General features: G+C 40.3%; 1 protein-coding gene across 4 annotated transcripts in view; it reads right to left on the reverse strand.

The window, feature by feature from the left end:
• Positions 1-10,942, reverse strand: part of CACNB2 (calcium voltage-gated channel auxiliary subunit beta 2) — a 408,974-nt gene that overhangs the window by 40,040 nt on the left and 357,992 nt on the right. For 3 of the 4 annotated variants that reach the window (XM_019532348.1, XM_019532364.1, XM_019532363.1), the window contains 3 exons: positions 10,107-10,243; positions 6,754-6,830; positions 442-575 (listed from right to left, as the gene is read on the reverse strand). In XM_019532348.1, coding sequence (XP_019387893.1) covers positions 442-575; positions 6,754-6,830; positions 10,107-10,243 — 348 coding nt within the window. Of the gene's footprint in view, positions 1-276; positions 297-441; positions 576-6,753; positions 6,831-10,106; positions 10,244-10,942 lie in introns of all 4 variants that reach the window. The other variant, XM_019532357.1, reaches the window with a different exon arrangement.

Here is a 10,942-nt window from a genome sequence, read left to right on the forward strand (position 1 = left end):
TTATATGGATTTGTCAGCATTTTACTTCCTTGAATGTTTAAAGAAATTCCCAGTGGCGTATTATTCCATCAAAAAGGATAAGTACTGTAAGAGTCATTTCACTGAGTCACTAACTGAACTTACTATGCTAGTCTTAATGTGTGGAGCCAAGTATCAGCAGCCTATCAGCTAGGTTTCTTCCTTAATTCTGAAATGATTGTACTGTTTAGACTGTGGGTAATAATGCTAATGATGCCAGTGGCAGAATAAACACAGGTTGTGTCAATGTAAACTTACCGATTTCTGCTTCTGTTTAGCTACAGCAGCATGGAAAAGAAACAAAGAATAACAAAGCATGCATGTTATTGGCTTGTCAAGGGACACAGACAGCTAACAGGACTAGAAATGTGACGCAGTGCAGGTAAGCAGGTGGACAGATGGGAGCTTGCAAGTTGGTGTTACCTTCTTAAAGAAGGGCATTCTTTTCTCTTTGGAGTGGGGTGATGTTACACTGTTTGCACTGGGTTTGGGGGAGCGATGGTTTGCTGGAATATCATTTTCTTCTGCATCTAAGCCAGTGGCATCTATGTCTATAGCTATATACAGATAAACAATTCAAAATTATCAGATGGCAGGGAGAGGAGTAAGAGGTTAAAAAGGAAATAAAAGTAAAGAACATGAAATTGTCCAAAGTCAAAAATCAACCGTGAGTTCAGAACACAAAACTTAAAGGGAAAAATTTAAAGGTACAGTACATTAGGGTTAGAAAACACATGATGATATCTGTAACAACTACTGTAACATTTTCTTCACATTTCCTTTTACAACACAAAAATCAGACACCAACAGATCTATTCTTCCCAAAATGATAAAACAGCCAAGTTCTGCTCTTTTTTTAATAGTGTATTTCCAAAGTAACTCCAGATTCACACCAATGGAAGATAACAGAATTTGGCCTACAATATATGGATCATTTGAAGAACTGAATTAAATCAAAATGTGTCATCCTAAGCTTAACATTAAGATTTTAATATTGGGCACTTAGGACATTAAGGACAGATCTTTTTTCCCTTCTGGATCTTTTAAATTCCATGAGCCAATCACTATTGTCCTAACATACTTAAAGACTTATTCGCAATTATCTAAGAGCAGAATATAATTGGTAGTGACTTTTCAAAGTCTTGATTTAGCTAAAAATGTACAGTAGGCACAAGATACAATCACTGGAAATAATAAAAACACACCTACTGATAATGAACATTTATGCAAATAGCAAGGAGAAGGAAGAAAAGCTATCTCAGTTATCAGAGAAGCATACTGAATTCCGATTAAAAGACCTAGTGAAGATCTGGCGAAGGTAAGATGGAATCAGAAACAATAAACCATTGCTTCTCCACCCCTCCCCAGAAAACAAAATCATGTACATCATAAATAGCTTGCAAAAGAAATATTTGATGCATCCAAAAGTAAGTTAGTAAGTGGAGATAATGTAAAAAATAAAAAGTTACGGAATCAGATGTAAATGGTTTTCAGAATGGAAAGAGAGAAAGAAAAGTCAAGTTTTCATTGTAGAGCATAGCAGAAGTCTGCCAATTACAGCAGAAATTGTAAATTATAAGGAGAGGAACCAAAGGACCTTGGCAAAAACCCTCTCATATACTGTAGTCTATCATGAGTGTAACTATTGCATTAAATTTGTCTTCAGTGAACATCCTAAGATTATGCTAGATGGACATAGAGGATCAGTCTACCAACACCTTATGGGTACACACAGGCATTTATTTTTAATACTGAGCAACACGTTAGCACTTTGGTGTGCTACAGAAATATAGCACTAAGGGAGCATACAGGCATTCCAGCCCCTGGCTGGAGAACTACAGAAGTTGCCTCAAAGGGTGAGCATTCCCGCTTGGTTACTGGCAGCCAGCTCTTTCCCCTGAAAAGCAGCAACTGCTAGACAGTCCTTGCTACCTGTAGTGGGGAGAGGTCAAGGACAAGTGCTCTCTTAGGCTAAGTACAAACAATCAAAAAGCCTGAAGTTGAAGTGATTCAGTCTTTACAGGTTGATCTAAGCTGTACAGATTGAATCAACAACCAAGTGAATAGACGCTCACTCTTGATTCTGGAAATGCGGCCACATGCCTGTAGCCGCCCAGGCCGGAAGCCAGGGGTGCTACAGCACGTCTCCCTGCTTGGCTGGAGCAGACAACTTGAAACTGGAGGGGATCTGGGACAGAAGTTCAATAAATTTATTTAACCTAAATCAGTTAAGTCTGAAACCACATCCATGAGGGTTTATCGTAAATCAGTTTCAGCCATTTTGAAAGTGGTTTATGTGCACTCAACTTCTGTTGTGTTACAAGTTTGAACTGGTTGCCGATCACTTAAATCAGTTTATGTGTAATTTCTGTCCCTAGCCTTAGTAGCACTGCTCAGTCACACAGCCTCCACGGCTAGCAGATAGAGTACCAAGAGTGGCACCTGTGACAGAGTACCTTCTGTGGGAATTGTTGCCAGGTCTCTTGAAGTGGCAGTGGTGGTAGCAGGGTCCCAGCATGGTTTCTCATCACTGGATAGACTATCAAAGAGTCAGCCTTTCTTCCCCTTTGAAGGGGGTACAGAGGAATTTAAAAAAAAAACTGTGGGATGCTGGACTTCCTATAGATCCCTGTGGCACAATATGCTGCTTTACAGACATTATAGAGTGCTAAAAAGCCAAGTTCCTCTTTCAAAGAAGTACTATTTTATAGCCCTTTTGCCTTTTTTGTAGTGCTGCAAACAGCTTACACTCAACTTTAGCTTAAACCAGGACTGTCCAGCTAGCAGCCTGGGGTTCTCATGTGACCTGTAAGTTGTTAAATTGCAGTCTATGGGGCTTGTTGGCACAGCTGCTGGAGTTGCTGCATTGCTGTAGCTCTGGAACACAGGGGTGCAGGCCAGTGCTCTCCCCCTCACCCAATTGTCTACTGCTGAATTCTGGGGCTTTGGCTGCCACTGGCGACTAAAATAAGTGGGAGGGGAAAAGTGGGAGTGAATGATGGCTGGTTTCCTTCTGCTTTTTGGAGCTGAGCCCCTGCAGCGGCTCCAGCAAATGTACCCACCAGCCAATGCCCCACCTCCAGAGGCAGGTTGTTAGGCCCACAAACCCCTCCTGCGTCTGGATCCAGCCCACAGGGGCAAACACATTGGATATCTCTGGTGTAACCATAAACAAGAACACTGACTATAATAAATTTACCCTGGTAAGCTGCATACAACTGTCTTATAGGTGAAAACACATCACTATGGGTAAAAGTGTTATCTAGTAACAAATGCCTAGATTACTAATGTGCCACTTCTGATTTCAGAGTTACCTGGGCCAGAGAAGAGAGCTCTTCTGTTTGCGTAACACACATACTCCCATTTGAATTATTTACAGATGCCATGCCAGGATTCTGATAGGCTTTTAGAAGATTATATTCCTGAATACTCATGTTTCATATGATTTTGCCAGTCATGCAGAAATCATGTAACACTCTTTCTTGTCACAGTGACCCCCACCCGCAACTTCCCTCCTCATATGAATAAAAAGAAAATACTTGCATAATACAGTCTGAAGGCACCACTAAAATAAATCAGAATAAAATGTGTGTGTTGAACTAAATCACTTGCACAATCTTTAGAACAATTTCAGCAAAAAATAACATTAATTTTTCTATAAAACAAGGGGCTTGTAGCAATTGAGCAGCTATTAGGCAGACAGTAACATATATGCCTAGCTGTGAATATATATGGAATGGCTGTCTCAAGCCTAGGAACACTGTCAAAGTCTGACTTTCAACAAAGCAAAGACATTACCAGAGATGTGTGAAATTTCAGGCTAACCTTCTTCCTATCCCAGTAAATGAAATGTTTTTCTTAAAATGAAAACTTTTGCAAACAGGATCTGACATTTTAAAATCTTCTTAAAATTCTTTAAATTGTAAAAAAAAAAAAAAAGAAAAAGAAAAAATACTGCTTGTTGGTTTTTCATTTATCATTTCAGGGGTTATTTTCCACCTCCATTTTTTAGTCCTCATTTTTCATTTCTGATCTTCTTCATGTTATGTCACCTTCTTCATTGTTCTTTGGTCTTCTCTGTACCCAGTTATTATTGTCTGGTCATCACTCTCTGGTATGAGATCTACGTGAATTGATTAGGATGGCAGCTCCAGAAGGACACAGTTTTACCATTTTTCATGTCTTTGTTTTCAATCAGCTTGTTTGATTTTTAACTTCTGCTTTAGGTTGGTCAGTTTAATTTTATATATAATTATACACATATATACACATACATATACACGTATACATATATACATATACATATATGCGTGTATATATGGGCGCATCTACAAAATGATGGTGCAGTAACAGACCATGCTGCTCCGTGCCAATGACGCATGGTTACTTTTAGCTACTATGTCACCATAGTGATGCGCTATACCAAGGGAGCGTGTTACTACGGTGACATAGAGGTGATGTCACGGTTTTTGCCCACAGACGCTACATTGCTGTAGTGTGTTGCTACGGCTACATAGTGTCACTGTGTAGTTGCGCCCAATGTATGCGCATTCAAAAGTGAGATTAACTCTTTCTACTTCCCATTACTCCACATCAAAGGGAACTAATATATATGCCTGCATCATTTTAACTCTATCCTGGGCAGAGGAATTTAAAGAGCAGGAGTACTACAAGTCAGAACTGAGATGCCCAAGAAGACCTAGCTGAGACAATATATAGGCTGTGTGATCAAAACTATGCATTAGAGTTTTATCAATATTATCAATTCCACTCTTCAGTACATTTTAGAAAAAAGAAAAAAAACACTCTCAAACTAAAATCTTAAGATTTCCAGCAAGCAAATATATATTATTCGTGACTATTTCTCCCAATCCTCAAATAAGAAAAAATGAAATGTGAATAAAGCCACTATACCACTGAATTCTATATAATATTCTGGGAGCATTACTTAAGATAGTTCAGATAAATGGAAATCAATTTGCTGACCTGCTGCACAAATCTCCTTAGTATACAGTGGATGACAGTTTTCATCTGAAGAATTACATAACACTGTAGATGAAATCTAGCTGGCATAAAAATACACACACGCACATCTTATAGTCCACCACCAAAATGGTAGAAAGCAGAAACCTCAACAATAAAGGTGCAAAGCAGAAACCTCAACAATAAACATTACACTACAGAGCCCTAACACAACCAAATACCTACTCATGAGCTACAGCACAGTAACTGAACTGGCTGCATATTGGCAACTGAAGAAATACATATATTTTCTAAGAAACAGACAGAGTCAGACAGGGAACTTAAGTGGAAATTAGCGTTAGCTCCAGCACTGGAAGTAATGTAGCTTCATGAGTGCCACCCTGCACCCAGACTAATTATCTTTAGTCTAGGTACAACACAATATTAAAGCACCTATGCTGCTTCTGGTTCTATATGTCCCTGTACAGTGCTGCCTTGTGCAAATATATTAACTAGTATGTCAACAGCCAGCTTGGGGACTGCTTCGTGGCACTGCATCATTTCATGTAGACATACCCGCAGACAATTTAAAAATGTTAAGATCATTTGATCGAGCTGTAATTTAGCCTAGACTTTACCTATGCTTTTGATAAACACGCTTCTTTCACCGCTGCAAATAAAGGCTTTTTAATAGCTGTAGTCATTTTTATTGATCTCTAACTTCATGGACTAAAGCCTTCTATTTTCCCTCAGCCAAAAGATGAAACATACAGTAAGTAATACAGCAGCTGAATCATTGATTTAATTGAAGTATAGATCTTTAAATCCAAGAAAGTTTTCATTAATTGAGATGGCAGTGAGAATTATTTTGATGCATGCAGATGCCTAGGGAATCTTTTTGGAACACTTTTAAAAAAGATGAAGTGTCCCAGTTTTCTTTAATAGAGTAGTTATTGTTAGTATGCTAGTGCAACTCAAAGTGCACTAGCTTAATATCTCTTGAACATAACCTAAATTAAGCTCAAATTTGTTTGGTAATGCTCTAAATTCAAGCAGCACTTATAAAAAGAATCATCACAAAAAGATAAGGCAACTGATTACTAGAATTTAATCAAGATCTGCTGTGTAAAATTAAGTTCTTGGTTATGAAATCATGCTATTTCTGGTGCTAACAAGGTAAGCGCACAGGCCTTTTTATTTCAACTCAGCATCTTCTATTTTCTGATATTAGAACATTATTCATATTTAACAGGAATTGGTTAGGAAAAAACCTTTGACTGTCTTAGTTAAGACAGCAACAGATGAAGGACAACTTCGTAGCACAAAAGCCCCCAAAAGGTGAAAAGCAATCAATTTCATTATTTTTCCGCCTAACCTCGTGTCCTTTTCTCCTAATTTCACCGTACCAACATGGCAGCGTAGTAAAATCAAAGCAATAGTTAAAAAAATTCAGTAATGACCATTCATTGTGTGAACTTAGCCCATGGGAATGTGCTAATTCCCTTATTCCTAGAACACACAGACAGATCAATCTCATGTGGCCACATAACTGCCTGATACAGTGTCAATAAAGAAAGAAAATGAGAAAATTAATTCATCTCATTTTAAAACATATAATGCAATACATTGTAAATCTTAAACGAGTAAATGGACCAGTTTGTAAACTAAGTTTTTTTGGGTAAATCTGATATGTTTTATTAGACCAACTCAAACAGTTGGAAAAGTTTTTTCATTTTGTAAACAGAGGTTTCTAAAGGCTAATGACCTACTTACCAGATGATGGAGGCGTTGATTTTCTGGAGCTAGGTACTATGTCACCCAAACTGGATGATGAGTTTCCTCCTGATTTACTGGAGTGAAACAAAAATTAGTTTTTAGTCAAAACTCATGGTCTTATTAGGCATGCAGTCTAGAATGTATTTATTAACTTTCTTTCAAATGAGTCACTAGCAAAGAGACAGGCAGTATTTCCAATCATGATAGGAATTTATAACATGGCAAAATGTGTGCATCCTTTAATGCCTCATTGTATCAGCTAATTCTCCTGGCAGCTGTGGCTACCCAGGTAATAGCAAGCAGGACTGGAATAGTCACACATCAAAATGCTAAATAGAAATAACTACCAACCAGAAGCTCTACACCTTGTACAGCATTTGCTGAGGTATTCCCAGTGGTCAGTATCTGGTAAGTCTCAGTTCTTTTCAAATTGATCAAATACACCAATGATCAAAACAAAATTACCAACAATTATGATGGAAAGAAATCAAGTGAAGGTAATATCTCAAAACAAGCAGAAAAGAAAAATTACAGGTAATACATTTTCTTTTTCTCCAAATAAATGTGAATTATAACACAGCCACAATATAAAGAAAGGAAGTATAAAGATTTGCTGGATCTCCAACAAATGGAGTATCCAGAAAACTTGTTTAGTATTAACAGAAACAAATATTCGCTTATAGAAGAACTACATCATTAAGTAGCAATATCAAAAATGACATATGTACCTAGAAGAATTGAATAATAAACTGGTTAACTCATCAGAACACACAGCAATTAATTATTGGACAGGAGTAAATAAGAAATAAATAGTTTATGCAAGAAATGTTTAATGAGAGATTGGCTGCATCTTCTCCAGAAGCTTCAGTGCTAGTCAGAGTGAGAGATAGCATGTGTGTTTGGATTGATCAGCGGTCTGAGATAATTCCTATATTTCTATGTATATGAAAAATTGCCTACATTTTCCTAGGACTTTAGTATTCTTCAGATAAATATCTAAGAATCTTTCAGAGTCAACCTTGTATGAAAGGACTTCGACTCGTACAATAGGCAAATATGTACATGGAAACTGACAGGATGGACATGACGCTAATATCTGTACAATAACTGACTGGTTAAGCTGTAAATCATAGAGAAGCTGGGGTAAGCAGGTATGGGGCCCACTGCTGAAACCCTTGGTACAGAGCCCCATTGAAGGAGGCAAGAAATGGCAGTGTTAAACCCCATGGATCCTTAATGCCACTCACTTGACCACTGCTTGCCCAACTGCCAGAGAAAGGTCCAGACCTTGGCCACAAGGAGGCCATCCAGGGGGCCAAACCAGTTTGACAGCCCTGCACTAGAGCATGGGGATCTTCTGTGGTATTTAAGAGGAACAGCTGCCCTATACAATTTCCATTTGTTCTTTATGTGACTTCAAAAGTTCCTAAAAAGTAAAAATTCAAAACATAAATGCTGACATGAACGAGTTAAAATTAGAGCGTGACCAACAACCAATGCAAATTATTGTTATGAAATGAGTGACCCAATCATCTTCTTCTCAATCTAGGCTACCTGATAATTTCCTCAACAGAATAAGAGAAATCAATCACTATACAGGTTACGTTTCAACATGTTTTCCTTACTTAATTTAAAGTATCTCTAAGTGATAATCAGGGATCCTGGTTTTCTCTGTTTAAATATTGCAAGTTCTCTGATTTTAAAAAAAAACTGCGAGTTCTCCACTAAAAAACCCTAAATCCGAGATTACAATGAAATGCCACATATATTAATTGAACACCATGTTTTATTGATATTTACAATTTTAAAGCAATTTGGAAGCCTACCTCGATCACTATAATAAAATAAATTCTAAGTACCTATAACCTTTGGTATTTGATATTGGGTTTTTTATCATGGAAAATCAGAGCTCCCCCTGCCCCCTTTGCTCACAAGGACATAGGTCCAGGTCCCTCACTCCCAAGCCAGAGCCCTCCAGCCTTGCTGGTATCTCTCACTCCCCACACCCAGCCCCCCACCCGTCCTGGCGCCCTCACTCCTCAGCCACAGCCTCCTACCCATTCTGGTGCACCTCACTCCCCACCCACAGCCTCCGCCCCCTGCATCTCTGCTAGAGGGGGCCCTCAACCACCAGAGTTATGGGGCCAAGAACCCTGGTCTGCAGCCGCAGCCTCCTCCTGCCCCCTGGCAGCAACACCTGAATACTGGCTGCCGTCTGTGGGAGGCAACAGCTGCTGCAGCAGAGCAGAGCACAAAGCCCAGCTCTGCCCCCTCCCCCCACAAGTGGCACAGCCGAAGCGAATCCCATCGGGGGGCAGGTGTGGGCTGGTCACTGCAGGCTCAGACTCCACCCCTGCTGCCCTCTCCCCAGGGCCGCCAGGGCCCAGCAGGCAGGACCCTGTATGGTAGGGAAGAGCAGGGCTGGGCAGGGAAGCTAATTGCTATTGGGAGCCCCATGGCACTATGGCAAGCTGCCCCCTCCCTGTTCAGCAGCAGCCAGGGGTACAACTCTGTGCCACTGCCCCCACTGTTGCCTAGAAGGCAGGGTGTGCCTCACCAGGGTAGTGCAAGGCTTTCAGCAGCAACAATCGTCCCCGCCTGGCTCTGCCCTGCTGCACTGGGTCCTGCCCACTGAGCTGCAGAGGCCCCAGGGGGGCAAGCTTGCAGCAGGCAGCCCACACCCACTCCCAGTCCAGCCCAGCACATAGATCTGGGGGGTCTGTGTCCCCTTGCTGCCCTGCAAGTGCACGGTGGCAGGGAGCCAACTCCATCCCCACTGCACAAGCTCCCCACACAGCTCCATCCTGCTCCCCACCTAGGCCCTGCAGCTTTGCAGTCCAGCCTAGGACCCCAAGCCCCATGCACTACCCCAGCTGGGCAGCAACAGCAGGCCCAGCCCTTCCCAACTTCCTCCCTCCATCCCTATGGGGACTTCAATCCCCCCTTGACCTCTGCCAGACTTACCTGTAGGTGGTGCTCTCCAGGCTGCCTGGCAGCCATATCCATGTGTGAGTGCACAGACGCAAATGATGCCCCGTGCCTGACCCCCTTCTCCCACTCCCCCCAGCCCCTTGCAGGCTGGAACTCTGCCAGCCTGAAGAGAGCTCTTTGCAAAAGTGGAAAATCTGCATGTTTCTCTGTTAAAATGAAAAATCCACATTTTTCTTGGTTAAAAAAGAAAATCCCTGGGTTTTTTTTTCCATGGGAAATGGAAAACCCATATCCCTGGTGATAATTACATTTATTAAAGGGTAAAATACAGAAATACTGGATATTTAGATTCTTCATTTCTGATTTCTAAGCTGTCACAAGGATAATACATATATACATAATAAATATATTTTAAGTACCTGGAATAGAATTTTCCTTGCTTTGCTCTTTGTTCATGCTGTAGCCTCATGTTTTCTAATTTGACTGGACTTGGTATAAATCCTATTTCACAGCCTTCTTTTACCAACCGGCCTATCCACCAGTCATTGTTAAATTTCTAAAAAAGAAAAAAGAAAAAAAAAATACATTTATTAAAAAATCAATTACATTATAAATTAATTTTGTTCTCATTTTTAAATTTTCAGTCAATTCATTTTTTAATAATTCTCTCTGCTCTTAGTCACTGTATTACATTATCATGTAATAGTAATGAAGAATCCTGAAAACTTGCAGAAACACATTTTTAAAAAAAATATAACTTGCAAATGATAAAATGTTATTGTACTAAATCACAAACTTGCCTTTTTGATCATCACTCTTTTTAATCCTCCCACCATACTAGCTTTATCCCTTTATTTTACAGACTGCTCTCTCTGACTCTTCAAATGGCAGTGTTCCTTCTTTTTCCCTGCACCTTGGTTTCTCAATGGTGGACACTAGATACTTCTTCTATATTTCTATCCCAATCACCTGTAACAATTTTCAAAGCCTGTCTCAAGCAGCTGCCATGAATTTTATGTTCTCACAAGACTAAAGTCTTTACATAGTTTCATAGTTTGTAGGGTCGGAAGGGACCTGAGCAGATCATCTAGTCTGACCCCCTGCCATGGCAGGAAAGAGTACTGGGTCAAATGACCCCAGCTAGATGTTCATCTAACCTCTTCTTAAACACCCCCAGGGTAGGAGCCTGCACCACTTCTCTTGGAAGCTGGGTCCAGACCCTAGCCGCCCTGACTGTGAAGTAGCGCCTCCTGAT

This window comes from Crocodylus porosus, unplaced genomic scaffold (genome assembly GCF_001723895.1).
Source record: "Crocodylus porosus isolate Cpor-Errol unplaced genomic scaffold, CroPor_comp1, whole genome shotgun sequence".
Classification (NCBI taxonomy): Eukaryota; Metazoa; Chordata; order Crocodylia; family Crocodylidae; genus Crocodylus; species Crocodylus porosus.